General features: G+C 42.0%; 1 protein-coding gene across 2 annotated transcripts in view; it reads right to left on the bottom strand.

Annotated features, from left to right (window-relative positions):
• LOC6554611 (segmentation protein cap'n'collar) overlaps window positions 1-20534 on the bottom strand; it is a 41642-nt gene extending 21108 nt beyond the window's left edge. The window contains exons 1-5 of one of the 2 annotated variants that reach the window (XM_001982133.3): window positions 15656-15930; window positions 14201-14438; window positions 11567-12932; window positions 3093-3368; window positions 2833-2911 (exon numbers count right to left, since the gene is read on the bottom strand). In XM_001982133.3, the coding sequence (XP_001982169.3) occupies window positions 2833-2911; window positions 3093-3368; window positions 11567-12595 (1384 nt within the window). In that variant the 5' untranslated portion in view covers window positions 12596-12932; window positions 14201-14438; window positions 15656-15930. Of the gene's footprint in view, window positions 1-2832; window positions 2912-3092; window positions 3369-11566; window positions 12933-14200; window positions 14439-15655; window positions 15931-16653; window positions 16999-20215 lie in introns of those variants that run through there. The other variant, XM_026976159.1, reaches the window with a different exon arrangement.
• Window positions 20535-20767: the final 233 nt, after the last annotated feature.

The raw sequence follows: 20767 nt of genomic DNA, 5'->3' as shown, positions 1-20767 counted from the left end.
AAAAAAAAATAAATAAGCAAACAACAAAAAGTTGGAAAAAGAACAAACGCAATCGAATTGAAAGGCAACGAATGTAATCAGATTTGTGATTCATTGGGAGATGTACATCTGTATGTACATATAACATAAAACATACAGATAGATATAGAAAATCAGAACTGTTGAAAACAAACGAAGCTGATTGGAGGGGACAGGCGACAAAAGGCGAGACGAAAGAGTAACCGAGTGCTACTTGCAACTTAATTGCCATGATTTCAGATCCTAGCAGGGCAATGGGCAGCACACATGCCCCCATGACACGGCAACCTTGACAGGACAATGCCCGGAAAATGTCTCCGTCGCATGGTTACGACTTCATTTCGAAGGCTCGAAATGAACGATGAACGATGAATAACTTGTGAAAAGTCAGAGACAACGGGTCTAAACTCACCTGAACGTGCGGACGATGGAATTTATGCATTTTCCTTTAAAACTCCCTTCAATAGTTTAGGCAATGAAATACCATTTACTGAAACAGCAACCGAAAAATGACTTTCATTTTAGTCGTTTTATTTGGGAGGGCGAACAATGGAATAAATTGCCGCCAAAGGCTGCGGACTTTAGAAAATCGTTTTCGGTTCGATCCGATCCGTGGGGAATTTGGATACGCACAAATCCGAGATCGAGGCCCGAACCCGGTCCCAAACAATGGCGAGTGTGCGTGTGAATGCGATATGAATCTATCTATCGGATTTGGGTGCGCATCAATGGATTTTTAATAAATGGCCAAACGAGAAGCAATCAATACCAGGCAGCATTAATGCTCGTGCATAGGAAACATATCCAATATGGTGGCTGCTGTGCTGCTGCTGCCCCCCACCTCCGCCACTTCTATCCCTTATTCCCATGGCACACAAAATGGTGGCCAGCGATTTGCGACTCTCCGTTCTCGAGGGGAAGCATAGCAGCTACTTTTCCTCCTCCTCCTCCGTTGACGACGATTCCCAGCTCAATGAGCCAGTTCAACGGGGGATGAGGCAGGAAGTGCTCAGGAGGAGGAGGAGGGCAAACACAGCGGCTCAGCCGGAAGGGGATAGCAATCTAAGCCCTTAAACTTTAAAATGGCATCATTATAGTCACTGGCACCGATATGAAGGTAACTTACTAGTTGAGATTCTTTTGAAGTTCAAGAGATGAAGTTGAGATTCAAGAAGTTCCATAACCACACGTCTTAAAACCTGAGTAACTTTCAAGGCTTCTAATTGCACACTTTGAAATGTAATTTTTAAAAATATTAAAAACTTTTTACTTTGACAAAGTGCACGGCTTTCTGCTTGGACTCGGAAAAAGGATATCGATACCAAGTACAGTTTTTGATTAGTCATTTTAGTATGGCCGTCTCAAACTTTAGCGCACATATGGTATTCTCCTTTACAATTGGAGTCAAAAATATCGATATTTTTTGGAGTCAGAAAAGGTTATTTTTGAAAAGGTTTTTTAAACTATAACCCCTCCACTGACTCCTTCACTGTATCCGCTTCGCAAAAAGGTTTTTGATCAGCCCATGTACAACTCGTAGGCCAAAGTTGAGACCTTGCAGCACGTACCTCCCCGTTTGCTGCCCCACCGGAACTCAAGTTCCATACCATATGGTGTACATAGCACTTCTTTCTCTATACATATATTATTTATATATACGTTTCTGTGAGTTTGTGTGTTTGGCTCTTGCTATTTTGGCGAATCATGTTTCGTTCATTTTTCAAAAGAAAAATGTTGCATGCGAGGCGACGCGACGCGCGGTGGCAGCTACTTTTACTGCCACTGCCACTGCCTCGGATTTGGATTCGGTATCGTATCTGCCCTGCCCTGCCTCCCTGCCTCCCCGCCGCCCCTTGCGACCCAAAGGCGCAGTAGTCGTGGTCCCATTCCGTCCAGAAAAGGCGGCACGACCCAGTCTCAGAAGCCCAGACGAGTTTGGCCCCCTCAAAGGCATGACTTCTCCACCTCCCCCACGGTTAATAATAAAAGTTCGTGTGCGTGTCAAAGTTTGTTTGAAAGGCAGCCGCTGGCTGATGGGCATTGGGAGGGGGGGTGGTGGTGCGCGGTTTGTGGCAGATTAGCAGCAGCCATCGGTTCTGGCCTTTGTGGTGGTGTTGGCAGTGGGCGGTGGGTGGTGGGTGGTGGGTGGGTTTGGCTGCCACACAACTCGAGCGGAAAAAAAAGCTCATTTTTCTTTTAATTTTCGTGCCTGTCAACTCAAAATGCCTACATTCATTTATAAACGTCTCGAAAATACAAGCACACACCAATGCCAACAATATGTTTTAGTATGCCAACCCCCTGGATCCGAAAACTCCATCCCCAGCGAATCCAGGATAATCAATTTTCGTTTATATTAGAGCTGCCGCCATCTTTTTGGCAGGCCATTTTCTTTTGACTTGTTTCGTTATTTCCCTTTGTTATCAGCAAGCAACTGGCTGTATTTGGTAAGTTTTAGTATTATTAAAAACGATATCATATGGATATTATAAAATAAGATTATGCGCAGTTTCGGCTAGAAACCAATTCAGTTTAATCAATTTCAATTGGCTGGAAAAGTTAAATATATGGGCGGCCAGAAATTTAAAGGTACGCCAACCTAATCCCATAAATTATTTTTATCTAACAACGAAACGTGCGATTTGATACATATCTATAACTACTTCTTGTCCCCCAAGAGATCTCCTGCTTCTGTGGAGCTTATCTCGTGTTATTTTTGAAAGTGAAATTATATTATCCTAGATAAGATACGAGCGGACCAAATGTAACCAGAACAAGATCGCAATGGTGCTACTAAATTAGAGCTGAACTCACCCGTTTCGTTGTCGATGGTAAAGGGTATTCCGTTCCACTCATTGGTAATGTCCTCCAGCGGGTTCTCATTGTCCTTGTCCTGTTTGTAGGGGGAGAAACAGCATAAGTTTGGATAAAATGGATGGAATGAAGGATTGGAGCTACCGCTCACTTTAGATAGCTGTTAGATAACCATCAGCGATTCGACTTTAGCTTTATCTCTTTGTAAATATTGTGAAATTCAGTATGTAAATCGTGGTCGAAACTTTGCTTCACTTTACCTTATCTTGCTGAAGCTCCTCCAGAGCTTTCAACTTCTCAATATCGTCGGAAGAGGCGGCACTGACCTCGTTCTCGCCGTTCACATCGGTGTCCTTGATGCCGCTGGACTCCGACATCGAGGGATCCGAGGACTTGGCCTCATCCTCCAGCTTCGACTTGGCGTTGGTGGCTGCGCTATTGCCGCTGGCATAGGAGGCATTGATGACCGCCTCCTGGTCCAAGCTGAAGCCCAAATCCACATCCTGTTTGTAGAGCACCTCAGCGATCTCACTCTCCTGCAAGGAAAAATTCCAGTCAGTAAGCTAGCACATATATCTAGATAGCTAGATAGATAGTATAGATAAGAGTTTAATCAATTGCTAGCACAAATGCCTGACCATTAGGTTCCTATGGATGAACACTCTCATATTCACTGTTCCTTTGCAAGGATTACTATTCAGTTCATCAACAGTTCTGCACTATCTGTCTGGTTTATCTCAGTTGCACTTTTGGTCTATCTGGCGGATTGTTTATATTATTCACGATCCCGATCACGACGTCATCCGCATTTGCTAGTTTCCAAAGAGAGACTGAAGGCTCCAAGAGCCCCACGAGTCACAGTCCATAAGGGGGAGCAACTCGCCCGCTCTTCTTTGCTCTTCCCCACTTCGCGCCGCTTCACTTGATGTGATAATGTCGATTTACATTTCGCCCCTGCTGATAAAGTCGGTTCTGCATAGATAAAACTACGTCAGAGCTTTTGGATAGCGATGAATCGTGGATACTCTATGGATTTAACTTATTGCCAGGACTTGGATATAGTCTTATTATACTGTTTCAACTTGTATCAACAAAAGATTGGGTGTTTAATCCTACTTATAATGATTATAATGATTATACATGTAATATATAAATATATGATGATATACATATGTGATATATAAATATATGATGATAATACACGTGACATATAAATATATGGTAATATATGTGATATATACGTAAAGCATCATGCTGCTAGCAAGTTTGCATCATAAGCCTGAAAGTTTAAGGAACAGATTACTCAGAAAGAAAACTATCTTTCTTAAGATAGTTATAACTCAATTTTTACTGGGCTCTCTTAAGATACCACCCTCAGACAATTGTAAGACACAATGCTACTTTAAAGATTGTATCTCCGGCTGTCTCCGACTGACGTTTGAATTGATAGTGTTGTAAAGTTGGGCACTAAGCATAAGACGAGGTGTACTATAGGCTGGCAGCAAGTGCCCCCACATATAGATTCTCTCATTTCAGGGTCCGTTCCTTATCGGGTCCGTGCCATAACTCATAGCCCATGGAGCGCTCCCTTAACCCGCAGAAGCCTCTCGAAGAGTGCTCGCTCTGTGGCGAACGCTGATCGATGGTGGCCAATCTTATCAATGGAACACCACAGAGAGCCCAGGCTATAGTATTTATAACGCCAATTCAAGGGGGGCGAATGCGGAACTTGGGCGGGGGGCCGGAGCATTCTCTTACGGCGTGTTTTGTGGCCCGGGACTTGTTTACGGCGTAGCGAACGAACGCCAGACCGGATCTCTTATCAAGCGCCGCCTGCTTCGCCACACTGTAAACAATACTCAGCGGCTATAAATTTGCCACCTAAGAGCGCGCCATACACTGGGCGAAAACTGTGAAAGAGAATTGTATGTCGGATCGTTTGCTGGCTGGTTTGCCAATGAAGATGTTTGCTCGAATTCTGCCAATTCATGCGGTGGAAGAGAGTGACTAAGAAGAGGAGTTCGAGCTCAAATTATAGCGTTAATGATGCATTATTAACGCTGCTGGCCGAAACCACTTTAATCCTTTTCTTTTTTGGCCAAGTCAAGTCAAGTCGGGCTTGGCCAGGGAACGGGGGCGTTGTCGCCCAACCTTGAGCCCGGGCAAAACCGTTTTTCGTTTTCAAAACAGGTAAAATTCAGAGTGCCCTATGGCCAGTCAGGATATCCATTGGACTGAGGGATAATCACGGGATAATGGTCGACATTAGCAGCAGTGCCAATTGCACTTGGGCCATAGAACTTTGTGATGTTTTAATTGCAATCTTTTTCTTGCCCCTACGTTTTCATTTTTGAGGTTTTTGTTTCGTGTGACATTTTACCGTAGCGCACATTTTCTTTCCCCCGCTTTTCACATGTTTGTCGGCCCTTCGTGAGGCTTTCTTGGACTTTTCCACAGTGGCAACACAAAAAGTAATCAATCATTGTGGCCACGCCTATCTCCTGGATTAGTCAGCAGAATATGGCGGCGGCATCATTGGTCTCCGCTTCACTGCTTCACTGCTTCACCGCTCGCCATCTGCCATCTCCCTCGCTCTCCTCTGACCCCTGAGAACCGGCGGGAAAATTAAGGGCCACTGTGTTGAGCCCAATCAATTGCTGCCGCGCCAACGCTGACAGCGACGTCGACTGCGCAGCGGCGGAGCGACGGCAGAGCCAATTCCCCAGGGACCAAGTGCGCGTAAATACAGTAAAGCCTCTGTAAATCGAAGCATCCCATTCGGAATTATTCGATATACAAAGCCAATGCAATAGAAAGAGGGGTAATAGAATGTAATAATAGTAATCACGTTTCAAAGTGTATATCTTCAAAAGGCATTGGATTGAAAACCATATTAGGACAGTATTAAATATTGTATGGTTTACAGTTTTTAGGTTTTACACTTGGAAGTTCCACTGTAGCTGAAAGTGTGCTGCTGTGCGTTGCGCATGTTCGGTAGAAATGAGCAATTAAATTGAGCGGAGCAAAGAAGAAGGTCTCGGGATCCCAACAAAAACCCAAAAAAACCGAATCCTCCCTGCTGGTATTTCATTATTACAATTTTTTCTCCATTTCGGAGGGTTGTTTGAAACACACACACTTAGGTGTGTGTGGGTATATAGCTATTTACGGCTGTTGATTGGAAACTTCGTTTTTAATTAAACTTTAAAGCAAAGTTGAATGGGGTTTTCTTCGTTAAAGTTCTCTCTACTTTTCCAGGGCGTGTAAGGCAAAGGAGAAACCAGAAAGATAGAAATATATAAGTTCTTAATGCCGATAGAATGTATATCTGACTTCTTACAGTGTAGCCAGTTACAGTTCTTATCGGTTAGGGTCGAAAATACGACCTTATCTTGTACTTATAGAATTGCGCGCAATACGTGCCATTTTAACAGTTCGAGGAGCACCCAGCGAATATAAAGATATATAACTTGGAAATTCCAGAAAAGAGATGGTAAGGAAAAAAGAGCGTCTCAGACCGATTTAGATGAGGACTTAGTAGCTTGATCGCAGAGTTCAATGAACCACAATACTTTCTAAGCGCGAGACCCATAGATGTTAGAAATAGTACAATGCCTTGATCCACATACATGTATTTATGGGACAATTCCTATCGCTAGGGCCGGGAAAACTCTCTGCACGACCTTGTAGTGTTCGCTGAACCTTTAAGTTCCGCAAGCGACACGTGGGCCGCTCTCGAGACAGCCATTTGACTGACGAATTCAAGCATTGATAAGTGGCAGATAAGGTGGGGGAATTCTAAGCACAAATACATAAGCTATTTAGTTCTCTATAAAACTGAGTAATGCCTTAACTCGCGGCAGCAACCAGTGATCGGTGACAATTAATCAAGATGGTGTTGTGCCCCCCAAGTAGCATCAAAATATTGACACTTGTAATTGCCGTTTGTGGCGACAATTAGTCCGCTTAACTGAGCCGATTTTGACCATTAACTTGACCACAGAACGCCGACGCGTAATGGACAAAATGCTATAGCAAGATAAATGAGTTTCTGATCCTGCATGGGCGGCGAATGATGAAAGTCGAGTGAAAGCAAAAGAAAGTAAGCGAGCGAAAAGAACAGGGATAGGGACAGGGGTCTCAAAAGGAAGGGGAGGGGAAGCGAAGGGAAAGGCTCGGGTTAGCAAGAGTCATTAATAAAGCCTCGGCGAAAAGATTTTTCTGATGACACCTGAACTGACAGCGCAGCACGAACGGAGCGATCACTTCAGCATCGCATCTGTGGGATACAATCACAGATACAAGATACAAGATACAATATACAAGATGCAAGAGAAGTAAGTAGATTTGAGATCCCAATGCGGCCAGCAAGTGTGGCGCATATTAATCATGAGCTCGTCAAGCCCTCAGAAGACTTGGCCAGATTGTGGATTGTATACCACCAACAAAGCCTACTTGTGTATCCATGTATCTACTCGTGCATGTGTTCACTTGTATCTGACGGATTGCTCAAGCCCTGTTTCAAGTGTCCTGTTCTGCGGTTTGCGTTTTCAACAACCCCACAATGGCGAGCTATTAGGCCTTAATAACAGTTCATTTGTGTCATCCAAACGGTTTTCCCTGCAATTATCAATTTCGATTCAGACTCAGGTCGATTTGGCCGCTCTATTCACCTTATAATCAATTTGACATCTGAACTTTTTGCCCACTGAATGCACACTTGAATAAACCACAGGCAAATATAAACTTTTTTTTGAGAGTTTCTTTGTGGTTCTTTCATTGGTTTCTAGGTCGTTCTTTTCGAGAAGTGTATGGCACGACACTCCTCAGAAGTTCGCGAACCATAATTAACTGTACTTAATTATGGCAGTTAAACAACAAAATTGGTGGGAAATAAAATTTTAGGCAAAATAATAGAAATTCAAAATGTATATGTAGAAACTCGTATATCCAAGTGTATACTTCTTCGTTGCTGCTTTGGCTCAGGGTAATTAAGTGGGAAAATGCAACGTAATTACAGGCAAATTATTTTTCAATTTGCAGCCTTTACATATATTTGCTTTTTTCTTTATAACTTTTTTTGTTTTTTTTTTTTTGCCAACACTTTGCACTGCGGCCATGTGAATAGAAAGTTTATTCACAGTAAACACAGATTAATGGCTAGATATAGGAAGTGGAAGACGGACCGCTAGGTAAATGTGCATATATTTGTACTCCTCGTTGAGACACATTTTGGTAGACGATTGAAAATTGATTTCCGCTCGATTCGATTTTGCTAGTACACACGATTCGGTTAAAGGTATTTACTGTAAATCGGCATAACGCAGACTGAAACTTGCGTTTGGTTGCGCTCGAAGTCGAGAATGTCTGCTGATTAGCAGTTTGGAGGGGCTCATAAATATATATTTTTTCTTTTGATTAATTTCAATTGATAAAGTTTGTTTTGCACGAATTTTGAAAAGTTCGAACCAGCAACAAGCGACTGATAAGCCCTAAGCAACCGAAACCAAGTGCCAGACAACAAGTACAACCTTAAAAGTAGATTGCCTACTCGACCTTATCAGCAATTAAAATGATCAGTATTCAGTCTACTATTACGTTATCAATTTTCAAATTTCGATTGTAATATGTGGAATAAATTCTCGATTGTAGCATTAGTTAATATCGGTGTGCAAAGTACTTGGTTCCTAACTCAGCTAGTGGTTGGTTGAGGTCTCCACTACGAAGCTTCCGAGTTTGTGGTGAATTTTTCTATGGGTGAAGTTTGCTGAATGAAATGAGGTGAAGAGAGAACGAGCTGAATGCAAAGTGAAATGCAAAAAGTGTGGTGTGTAAGAAATGCCGGCAAATCAGCTGTTTTTCCGCATTGCTTTTGTTTCCAAGTTTTCCTCGCCAATCCTTTTACACCTATACAAATACACTGAGATTATAAATTCATTGCCTTATGATAAAGGGGCTATTATTAAGTGACTTAATAATGGAAAATTGCTCATAGAGAGCGAGAGAGACGGCGAGAGTCGGAGGCACGACACCTGAGATAACGTGACTCAATCGAAAAAGTTACGTATTTCATTTGGAAAGGCAGGCTTTCGTATGCTCTACATTGTTCATGTAGACCATTGAAGATATGTATGATCTGTATGTGTATGTATGATCTAGTATATATACATGTCAAGCAGATTGCACCGATCGAAATTGCATACTATATAGTTTATAGGATTGGAAATGCATATACTGCACCATAACTCCATGATACCCTCGAGAGCAGGGCAACAGAAACGAAGTTCAACGAATCTTTGTGCTCGCTTTTGGCGAGTTTTATTTCTTTGCTCTCAATCTCAATCAAAATGCGAGACCGAGACCCCAAAAATAACACCCAACCAATACAACAACAACGACAGCAAAAAATCGCTGACCGAGTGTATACATACATATGCACACACATACATATGCATACCATAAGCGAATGAGTTAAAGCGAAACGTAAAAAGCTACAAAGCTCGGTAGATTTGCAATTAGTGGAAAGACGACGAGGTAGACAACATTCAACAAAGTGGAGTTTTGTGTTGTGAGCTTCATTTTTGTTTGTTTTTTGCTGCGCCAGTCTGCGTGTTGAGGTCACACACATGTACGCATTGTGGCGACCTCACTCACCTGAGAGAACAGAAAAACCGATCTCTGCGGAGAGAAGGTGACACATCCACTGAGACACTTGCTGTCCAAGATGGACGGGTTCTTTGTGGGAGGGGAACCACCAAGCTGGTTACCATATTCGTCGATGGCATAATGGCGAGCAGCTGGAGCTATAGTTGCAATTTCCAAACAAGAAATACTGCAGTGGAGAACTTAAGTCCCAGTACTTGTAAAATAAAAGATATCAAACCTATACATATGTATATCAAACTGTTGGCAGAAACTTTCAAAGGCATTTTAAGCTAAATTAGAGGAACAACTTTAGTGAGATGAGATGAACGAATCTTTCAACACCTGGACACAATACAACCCTTAATAAATTATAATAAAATGACGGAAGTTCTGCGCCAGCCACTCAATCGTTTTCATCAAAGCTAAAGAACAAAGGCAAAAATGAAGCATTTAGCGCCAGTGTTTCGATGATTATGCAATGCGAATGCCGAGTGCAGCTAATTAGATCATATCAAAAGCACATACTTATGTCTTCTATATGCTGCCTCCTCTCAAGAACATACAGTCAGTCGGAGTGAAAAAATAAAACCGTCATCGGTTGAAATGGAAAACATTCGTGACATGTTGGAAGCAACAAACAACAAAAGCAAAAATTCAAGAAAATGAATTGCAGGCAAGTCGAGCAAGTGCAACAACAAAGAGCTGGCTGAATAAATCGAAAATAACACCGAGTTAGTCATCTCGCTCCTGTCTCGGCCACATCTCCTCCGATCTGTCGCTCTTGGCCAGGCCAAGTATAAATATTTATGCATATTTAAATTGCAATTCGCAAAACGCAAACGCACAACCAACCAGCAACAGGAGTGCAAAAGAAAATAAAAAACGAATAATGAAATCGCCGCACACTTGTCGCCGACATTCAATTCGATTTTTATAAATAAATACAAATCGAGCGCACACAATCTGATTCATATCTCTCAAATCGCAGGCACATAGATGGCGATTGGTATGACATTAAAGCGATTTAACAAATGTATGACCCCCCATATGGAAAGTGCGTTTGCACTCACCATTTGGCCAAAAGTATCCCTAATTTGAAGTATGATTTATCAGATGCTCGTCTCGTTTAATAAATTGGCCATTAACTCCTGGTTTAATTGAATATTCACAAAAATCCCTTTACACATTATTCGAATTTATCATCTCTGTTCTCTTTTTTGCATTTAAAATGGTTTTTTGCGCAGTCGAGGCGTTTAATGACCTAATTGCCGCTTGTTTTGTGTGTTTGCATATAATATGTAAGCTTTGGGAACGAAAGACGGTGAAAGTTGTTGCGCACGGCTCGAAAATATAAGCCAAACAAAAGGTAAGTATTGTCTTCCGAAAGATACTTCTTGAAGACTAACCTACGTTAACGGAACGACTTGGTATTTCTGCAGTATACATGTCAGATACAAATCAATCTATAATTCTGCATCGATGTCTCCTAATCTCCCAATTAGATGAATCAGCCCGTATAGAAAACCCTGTTCAGATAGCAATTACAGTGCAACAGATCGACAGTGAGTGAGTGGATAACCGTGGCAGTAGTCATGCTGATGTGTAAACAAAGTTGAAACCCTTATCTGCTGATAAGATGCAAAAGTGTCACAATCGCACGCAAGGCGACCAGTCACAACAGAAAGCCACATTTGAATATCGATTAGCTGCGGGGAAACCTACAAACTATAATTATAAAGAAAGCTGAACGGATAGAAATGGAGAGAACTCTGGTGCTGGAATGGGTCAATCGATGGGTTCGCAAATCTTCATTAGCAATGCAAAATGCTTCTTTTTTGTAGCAACACTGCTTGATAATGGGCACAAACACACACCGAAGCACAGGTCTGCTGGTGGTGCCATTTGAGTGCCTTCTAATCAGTCACATCAAAGTCATTTACAACTACACTCGGAGAAATCCGCAAGAAGAAGCACTTACATCTAAACTAGACCTATGGTTGGGACACTTTTCGTATTTCGGATTAGGATAGACATACCTTATCGCAAAATACTATGCATGGTTTAATTTTTTCTAGTGTTTTGGTGTTACCTCCTCGTCCTCTCCGATTTCCACCTCGTTGGCGAAGGAGGCACTGCCAAAGGGCTCATCCGTGGTCAGTCCTTCCACCTCGCAGGCATTGGCCACTCCGCCGGCCATCTCGCCCTCGTAATCTTCGTCCTCGTCCTCTCCATACAGTCGGCGCAAATAGAGGCTCTCCTCGCCTTCATCGCTCCTTCCAGCCGAGTTGTTGGTGACAGTACCCAGATTCCTTGGATGCGGTGTGCTGTCGTTGAGGGCGGCGGTGCTTGGGGACGGGGCACTGCCGCCGGTGAAACCATGCAGAAGCGCCGCCAAGCTGAGATCCAGGTGCGAGCTATTGGGTGGCTGTGGCTGGCCATCCTTAAGAGGTAGATTTGCATAGGGACTAGTCTGCAGATTCAGATCATTGTAGTCATAGAGATCGGCTAGATTCTGTTCCCAAATGGAACGCTGATCCTGCAGCGCGTGTGGCGAGAGGAAAAGGTCAAATTCAGGTGTTGGATGCAGCAGCGAATGGTTGGCATTTTCAGCGGCCAGCGAGGCGGTGTCAATGTGGATTTCTCCTAGTGCAGAACCACTGGTTTGACCACCAGACGTGGGTGCACCACCGGTAGCAACCACCATTGAGCCGCCAGTGGCTCCAGCACTGGTGCTCTGCACATCCTGCAGAGCTGCCGTCTGGACGCTGCTATTCCCGGTGGTGTTGTGCAGATTCATTACAAAGGTGCTGCCATTGAATCTCGGTGGAAGCTTGTACTCCCCCATGCCATTGGCCATGCCTCCCAAGGAGTCATCGTCAAAGTTGAGCAGATCCTCGATCCGGGGACTCAGTCCCTTACGATTTCCATACGGGTTCTGGTCCATATCCAGGCGGTGTACCGTACGCAGCATCTCCAGCTCCCATCCATCGCCATGGGTGCCCAGTTCCAGCTGCGAGTCCCAGCGATGGAGCAGATAATCCGGATTGTAATGCAGCAGACTCAAGGCCAAAGCCAGCTGCAGCATTTTCATGGCGTACGACTTTTTGTTTGAGATCATTTTGTTGCTTTAAGAGGTTTCGATACGTGAGAGAATGGGTGCGTGGGTGACTCTTGTAGTCCGTAGTCCGTCCTCCGCCCGCCTCCTCCTCCTCCACCTCCTCCTCCTTCGCTGCTGCTGTTGTTGTTCTCCGTCCCGGACAACAGCTCTATGGCTGCGTCGTCCGGGATCTATGCGTTCAATGACGTCGCCTTGCCCCGCCTTCAGGCCTCCTCCTCCTCCTCCGATTTGGCGTTCCGAAATCTGCGCAAAAAGCTGAAAATTCGCAGTTTCCACCGCCGCTCCCCGATTTTCCAATGCTCTTCGCTTTTAATTGATGGCTGTCCTCGGGTTCGTTCTGTAAGCAAATCAAGATGTGACAACAAATAGAATGGAATTAGTAAGCATAACGATTTGCAAAATGTATTGTATATGTATGTGTGGTGCATATGTACATATATGTATGAAGTGTAATATTCATACATACGCAATGTTGCCGCATGGCCATATATGCAGTTTGAATGTTAAATGAAAATGCTTTTGTTTCGAGTGGTGCGGCCTTTGTTTTGTTTGCCATTCGATTTTATTAATCGCTAAGCACGAGGAAGTGCACCAAAGAAAGTTCAACTTCCGGGTCGGTAACGTCTTTTATTAAAAACGCATTTTATTAATTAACATCACCCACATCGCGTTTTTATTAGGGATTTATTTTAGTTTAAACAAAAGAGCACAAGGATGTTGTTCTACTCTGAAGGTAAGGATATATTCAATATAAGTAATATGTTTAAGAGATATTAAAAGAAATCTAAAATAAATCTAATAAGAGTAATATATTAAAAGAAATGGAAGCTTGTAGCAGGGGAATTAGCCTTCTTTTCATTGTCTAAACTTGAAATGGTAGATGTGCAGGAAAACTGACCTATAGTTAAAGAATTTTTTGGTACAGAAATGCCTAGCTTGTTTTCATCACAATCACTAAAAGCAAAAACAACCAGGAATCAGGAAACCAAGTGGATAGCCTAGAAAGGCTGAAATGATGATGACCTTTGATAATTTAGCAAAGTTAATTTGATTTTCAGGGACAGCGAAGCAGGTTAAGAATCGAATTATCAGAAATACAAGTATGTATGCATGTATCCTTCTTTGGTTGCTATTCTATCCAAATTCAGTTTGATATCCACAACGCATTTAATATGCCCATCCTGCCCAGCCCCTCCCCTGCCCCTCCCTTCGTCCGGCTTAACAGACAACCGCCCACCCGAAAAACGGGGGGCAGGGGGTGTGAGAGGAAGGAATGACCCAGACCCAGACGAAATGGCTTTGAACTTGAACTTGTTCAAGGTCTCTCGCGAGCGTTTGAAATGTGCGCACTGCGAAGTGAAGCACCCGATTCAAGGACGGCCGAAAAAATGTTGTGCGAAAGTCTTTCAAAGTGCGATATAAACTTTCTTTGTTTAAAGCCATTTTAACAAAAAACCAAACTTTGCCTCAATTCTCAATGAAAATGTGTGCGAGAAAGAGAGGGGTAGAGATGATGTGTGCATGTGCGTGCAAGAGAGGGTTCTTGTGTGTGCGTGTGTGTGTATGTGCGTGTGTATGCTTGTGGGTGTATTGCAGTGCACTCACCTCAAATTTTTTTTGGATGATGAGAGCCGAACTACAACGGTAAAAAAGCTGCGGCGCAGTAAATGTTCTCCTTGTTGTTGTTGTTGCTGCTCGATCTTCTTTTCCTCCTCGCTGCTTCTTCTTCACTGCTGCACACACAATGTTGAATGATGGTTTATTGTTTATCGTTCACTTTCCTTTTGCTGTGCAACACCTTATTTGTTTATGTTTCACTTTCTGCGATTTGTACTTTTAATTGCTGCAAAACACGCGTTTTATTTATTCCACAACTTAAAATATAGATTTTGCTTGTCTGCGTCCTTGAACTTTCTCTTTTGCAACCGATATGCATTCAAGTGCCATTAATTATTTATAACAATGGCTATTTGATTATATGACAGCTGCTGCTTCTTTTTCGTCAGCTAGTACGCACTTTTGTGTGCGTGTGTGTTCGTGTGCCGCTTTACGTGGTGAAATCGTCACTTATTAACCCTAATGGTCCTAAGTAATTTTTTCATTTGATAATACTAACAAATTGTTTAAGAACTATGTATAACCGATAAGTTAAACCTCAGTGTGTTTCTTACTGCAAATGTTCTTTAAAGCTCAACAAAAAAAAAAAAAACATTCAAATTAGCATTTGAAGTGATTTTTATGTTAATAAGTAAGACTGTAAGGCTGTACAATTTTGTAACTACATTAGTGTAAACAAAATTTGCAAGTCCATCAAGGGTTAACACAATAATATTTTCGCTTCAATTGTTGTTTTTGCACCGCCTAATATTTTCATGTGTTTTGCCATTTATTTCTTTGTTTGCTTTTATCGCCCAATTCTCGTGTCTCTCTGACTCACACCATCAAAAAAGAAAAAAAAATACACGCACACGTTGAAGCATAAAACTGCTGTTTTGTCTTGTCCATTCCAATTCCGCCTGTGCCGACAATTAATGCAATAAATGAAATGCAAAATTATTGAATTTTTTGCTGAGAATCACGGAGAGCAAAACAAATAAGAAAAATTGAATATGGAAGCTTCGAGAACGAGCGTAGAATAACCGGCAATGGCTGCGTTTCAACATTCACTCTACACTTTGCATCAACAAATTATTTATCAATTTGCCAGTTCTTTATCGTTTTCTATTCCCCTACTCTTTTCAACTCGATGCTTTTCTCGATTGCATGCTGTCAGCTGAGCGGCGGAGAGTGAGCGAGAGAGGGAGAATGCGCGCGTGAGCAAGAGGGGGCGATTGCTGAATAACTGTTGTTGCTAGCCTGTTGGTCGTTGTTGTTTGACTTTAACCCACCACCGCCAGCAGCACCACCCCGCAATGAGTTGCACTTATTTGGTGGGGCATGCAACATACGCATTTGTACTGCTCAACGGGCAACAGCAACTATTTCATTTGTTGTTCCGGCACACAAGCACACGCATGCACACACACACACAAACACATCTTGGCGGCGTGTACTTCGCACCTTTACGCGTCTTCTTTCACTGTTATTTGGCAAATTATCGCCGCGTTCGCTTTGCTACTCTCTTTCGCCCACCGCGGTACCTACGTGGTGAGCTTAAAAACGTGTTTTGTTTGTTACACCGCCGTTTGGCAATTTCTCCGCCGTCGAAATTATTCGCGATTTTCGCTTGCGGCCGCAAAAGATAAAAGGCAAAAAACGTCTGCTCAGCGCGGTGTTTTCTTCAAGTGTGCCCAGCTTGGGCACTTTGGAGCCGATTTTGTTGAGTTTTGTGCTTTTATAGCATTTCTCGTGGCTAAAGAGTACGGTCACACTGTAATAATTGTGCTTTTAACAGAAATGTTAAGTAGAGCTTTAACTAACAGTGGCAGAAAGAGCTTTTTGATGGAGTGCTAGAAATGTACATTTGAAAGACAAATGTATTTTTATTACCTACCTGTTGTTAGGTGGTACAACCATTTTTTTTAGATAGAATAACTTAAAAATACCAAGATCTTATATTTACCCCAACAGTAACTTATATTAGAAATATTAAGCCGCCTATAAATTTTATGTAGATACGGTGTAAGTTTACACGCTTTGTACACGTGTTCAAATTAATTAGCATAGTAATTGGCTAACTTATTGTATTGCATTTTTTTCGTTAGCATTATTTTTTAAAATATTTTCTTTGTGATATCAACATTTGACGTTACTAACTTTTCACCATCCACGCAAGCATACAACAAATATTGTTACAATACCTTATAAATTTCATTTCCTATAGCTATTAATATCACAAATGGACACGAATATGCAAACGATTAATAAAATGTATTGAACTTACCAAACAAAAAATATGTGTCTATGTATCTATGTATCTAAAAGAGCTGCACATACAAATTCATTTAGATTGATGGGGGTAATTTACAGATATAACGCGTCCTGAAAGATATTTTGAATGCCTGACCTGGGAGCATTTGTGCTGGCATTTGGATAAAGTAATTAAGCCCAATACTTACCAGAGTGGTAAAATGGAAGCCACCTCGCCAAATGTTCGTCTTCGCGCTACCTGGGGTGGTCGATTGCGGAGTGGGCGGGGTCTGCAGCGAGGCTGGCGTGGGCGTGGCCAGTACAGCGGGCGTAGAAGCCACCGTGGGCTTAATCAACTTGGCCAACTTCGAGGGTGGTCCAATGGGCACCCGCACGGTGACCTTCTTCTTCGGATTCGGCAATTGCAGTTGGGTCTGGTGGTAGGTATCTTCGATGTCCTTTGCCGGCGACAAGGATTGCAGCCGGGGCAGATCCTCTAAGTTGATCATGGTTGCTTATCAGCTGGCACAAATGGCGGTGAGTCAATATGTCAACTGGAATGAAAGCGAGCACACAGATAAGGATGGGTCACTTGGTCGAGTAGGCTTTTTTAGGATGGTGGTTTTGAACTCAATAAATCTGTTCCGATTTGAAACATGCTTTCGACTTGTCAGAGGAATTTAAATGAGGAAATAGTGAATCTTGATCAATATGACCAATCAAAAACAAAATACGCGTGCATTTAATTTTAATTACGTCGAACTTTTTGCTAGTTTCAGTCGTTTGATCGAACTTTCACTGTTGACGAATCTATATCTATACTGATAAGCGACTGGTGGAATTCGAAAATGAGATATAGCAAAACCTAAACGGTTTGTTTTATTTGCCGTTTATTGGAAAGATTACACACATTCGCACACAAATTCAAGCGTAGATAAGTACAGTGGATGCCCGACAACAACACCAACACCCATGATAATGCAGAAAGATAACGGCGTTCAATTCATTTGGAAGTGAAAAGTATTAACCATCAGTTACTATTGAGGTATTTCTCCATGGTAGTTATCACTGCACACAGTATAGTGAGCCCTGCCTTGGAAGCATGCAAATTACATCAGCCCATGTTTCACAAAAGGATTTTCCGATTAGATTGCGACCATAAATGAATCATAAAACGAATTATATTGGTCGCACTTCTAAATTGTGGGAACCAGCCATTAGCCCGTGCTATAAATTTGATCGATAGGTTCGTTATAGAAATTGCCAATAGATTTGTACTTATTTTCAAATCTTCAACATGGCTTTAAATACTATCCTTGAAGTTGGTGTTAGATATGCAATCTGTAGACTGATACATATTTGTATCTACTTATCTTTTTCACAGCAGTTACGATTTTGACCTTTAACGCCCAGGTTCTCTACATGAACGCATTATCTATTATCTATACAAACTATATTTATACTTTATTTTTATCAGGCCACCCAGAGGTTTGCAACCCAACAAATCGCATTTATAATTGGCTAAACAAAACGTGATAGAAGGGCATTATGGCTAAAGTTAAGGATTTCTGGGAATCCCATCCCGACGCTTGGAATAATGGTTAAAGCTAACAGTTCGAGACGTGTGATCTTCGTTTTGCTGCGATGACTCAACCAGATGTGCGAACAAGTAAACAAGTACAGAGGCAAGTAAAAAACAATTGAAGTCAAATGAACTTATTCGAAGGCTCAGAGCACTACCTTTTTTGAAGATGAGATACTGTGAAGTGAAGAGGGGAAGATGGAATGGTCAAAACAGTGAGAAACGATGTCTGGGTTGGTAATAAAAACCGTCTGGCTGAAATAAAACTGGAGGTTTGGAAAGTTTGTACTCGTATGATACAAAGTGTGTTATAGAACTGCTAGTTTTTGGGCATCCAAATGCCCTAATCGAAGCTTAAAGAAATGTTTTGAAAAAGAGTGGTTAAGCTAATTAAAACCAAGGTAGTATAACAAGGCAATTATCAATATAATTGATTTATAATAACTACCTAATTGAGTTGTTAGGTGAGATCGTTATCGCTTATAGCCAATCAATAGAAACTTGATCTTACGAGATTTCATCAAAGATTTTGCTAAATCTTCTATACATGTGTACTTTGCACCTGTGCAAAGATAAATGCTATGGGCAGTACCCAAAGCATATCTCATTATGCAAATCAACCTGGTCCAGGTATTCATATTTCTAAACAGTGAAATCACAATACAAACTTTGTTAATATCGAGCGGTTTTTTCCCCGAATCCAAGTCAACATTGCAAATCTGTTCGACTCAAGAAAAATAAAAACAAAACCAGTTTCTTTAGGTTTTTATATGAGGCTATACTCTTGGAATGGAAAAGATGCGCTTTTCGATACATTTTGTCAGACGGATATCTAAAGTATACAATAAATTCAAATATATTTTGTTTTATCAATATAATATTATCTATAATAATTAAAATTGTATCAAAATCTAATCTATTTTAGTCGGTTTAACATAGATCTAATAGATGATGATGATAATTATGTTATGTCTACTATGCATTTTCTAAAGTTAGATTTCACAATCCCTCAAGAGAACAAGTTTCCTTTGTCTTCGAGTACTTTTGTGAAACAAAGCTAGAGTATTTCCGATTTCACGTGTGTAAGTCGATTTCCCCGCCTCGATTTTAATAAATACCCTCTAGTTGTTGTTTTCGCAGTCGTCGTCTGAGGCAGTCGTTTGATGCCTGACGCAGTTTATAATTCGAATCAACGCTGGGCATATTTAAAAGTCGGGACAAAAATGCGAGAAAAATGTGAGAAAAAAGTTGACACCAAGCAGGCAAAGTTCAAAACAAGCCTTGTGCGCTCGATCTCGAGTATTCCCTGCCCCGAACACACGGTACATATTGATTTTAGCAATTACCTGACAACAGGTGGGTGAGAGAAAGAGAAAGGGCGAGTGCGAGGGGCGGGAAAGAGACAGCCAGTCCGTGGCTAGGGATCGTCATGCAGTTTGAGTTTATAATTCGCGTGGGGGGTATTCTTAATAATAAACTAACGAAAATGTCGTGACAAAGTCTTTAGAAGCTGCCGCACATAATAATAGACGAGGCGTCTCAATTGGGGGTTTTGTTATCCAGGTAGGTATTGTATATGTTTTTTGTAAACACTTGTATATTGCTTGGAATCTCTGAAGCGTAGCGCGTTCATTTGATTGTTTTCAATATTATTTAATTGTTGTGGTACAAGTGGAACTTTCGTTATCTTTATCATTAGCAAAAACACACACATTCAGCTAATTAATGTAAATATTGACATAGGGCGCTCGGTGCACTGGTTTTAGTAGTTGTCCAAGAGTTGGCTGAAGAGAGCTTAAGAGAACAAATGAGCACACGATGACCACATGCCGGTTTATGCGAAATACTTTGTGCGCAAAATTTCCGTAGAAATATTCTATATACGTAAACTATTTATTTGCCATGTGGGCGACTGGGGAGGTAATGCCAAAAGTTTACTATTAAATTGAACTTGTTGATTGGGTCGAATGCCTAGAATGCCAAAACACAGATACACACGCATACTCATACACGCGCACTCACACTACCACACAACCATCTCGTTTCCACGGGGAGTGAGGTGGGGTTTAAATTAACTTGACGGGCTTAACGACGCAATTGTTGTGCCCTCCAACTGCCTGGTATTAAATGTAATTATTTCGCACCCCGTAGTTGTAATTTATTTAACTTATTTTTGTTGTATTTTTTACCTAGACTGAAACGTTGGAACCTTGTTTTTGTTTTGGTTTTATGTGGGTTGGTTTTTGTTTTTGGAAAAGCGCGCCACACTCGAAGCACTTGCTCGGTGGAAAAGAGAGCTTTGTCAGATATTACGTATACGACGGGTAGTACACATAAGAGCAGCCACAATATCAGCTGGTTGGCGAGGGTGGTGCGATAAGTGAGCGAGCGAGCAAATGGCTGGTCGATTGTAATTCACTGAACGGCTGTTCAAAAAACACTGACAGAAACTCTGAAAAGCCGACGGTCGCCGCTCGCCACTCGCCGCTCGCCGTTTCAGCTGTTTGCGTCGCCACTAAAACAGAGAGCAAAAGAGGAAGCGACAAATCCAGGGAGAGCAAGAAAGACAGACAGAGAGCGAGAGGGAGAGGGAGAGGGAGTGAGGCAATCGCAATGGGAGGGGGCAGAGGCCCCGAGTGGCTGATAAAACAATCGCGAGCAAGTAGCGCAGGGCAAGTGCGCCTTTGTGTTGCTATTGTTTTGAGCGCCAGCTTCTTAATGGATCCGCTACTCACCTGTGG

The sequence above is a fragment of the Drosophila erecta genome, unplaced genomic scaffold, assembly GCF_003286155.1.
Source record: "Drosophila erecta strain 14021-0224.00,06,07 unplaced genomic scaffold, DereRS2 tig00000000-arrow-pilon, whole genome shotgun sequence".
In the NCBI taxonomy this organism is placed as follows: Eukaryota; Metazoa; Arthropoda; class Insecta; order Diptera; family Drosophilidae; genus Drosophila; species Drosophila erecta.
This window is presented reverse-complemented; position numbering and strand designations above follow the sequence as displayed.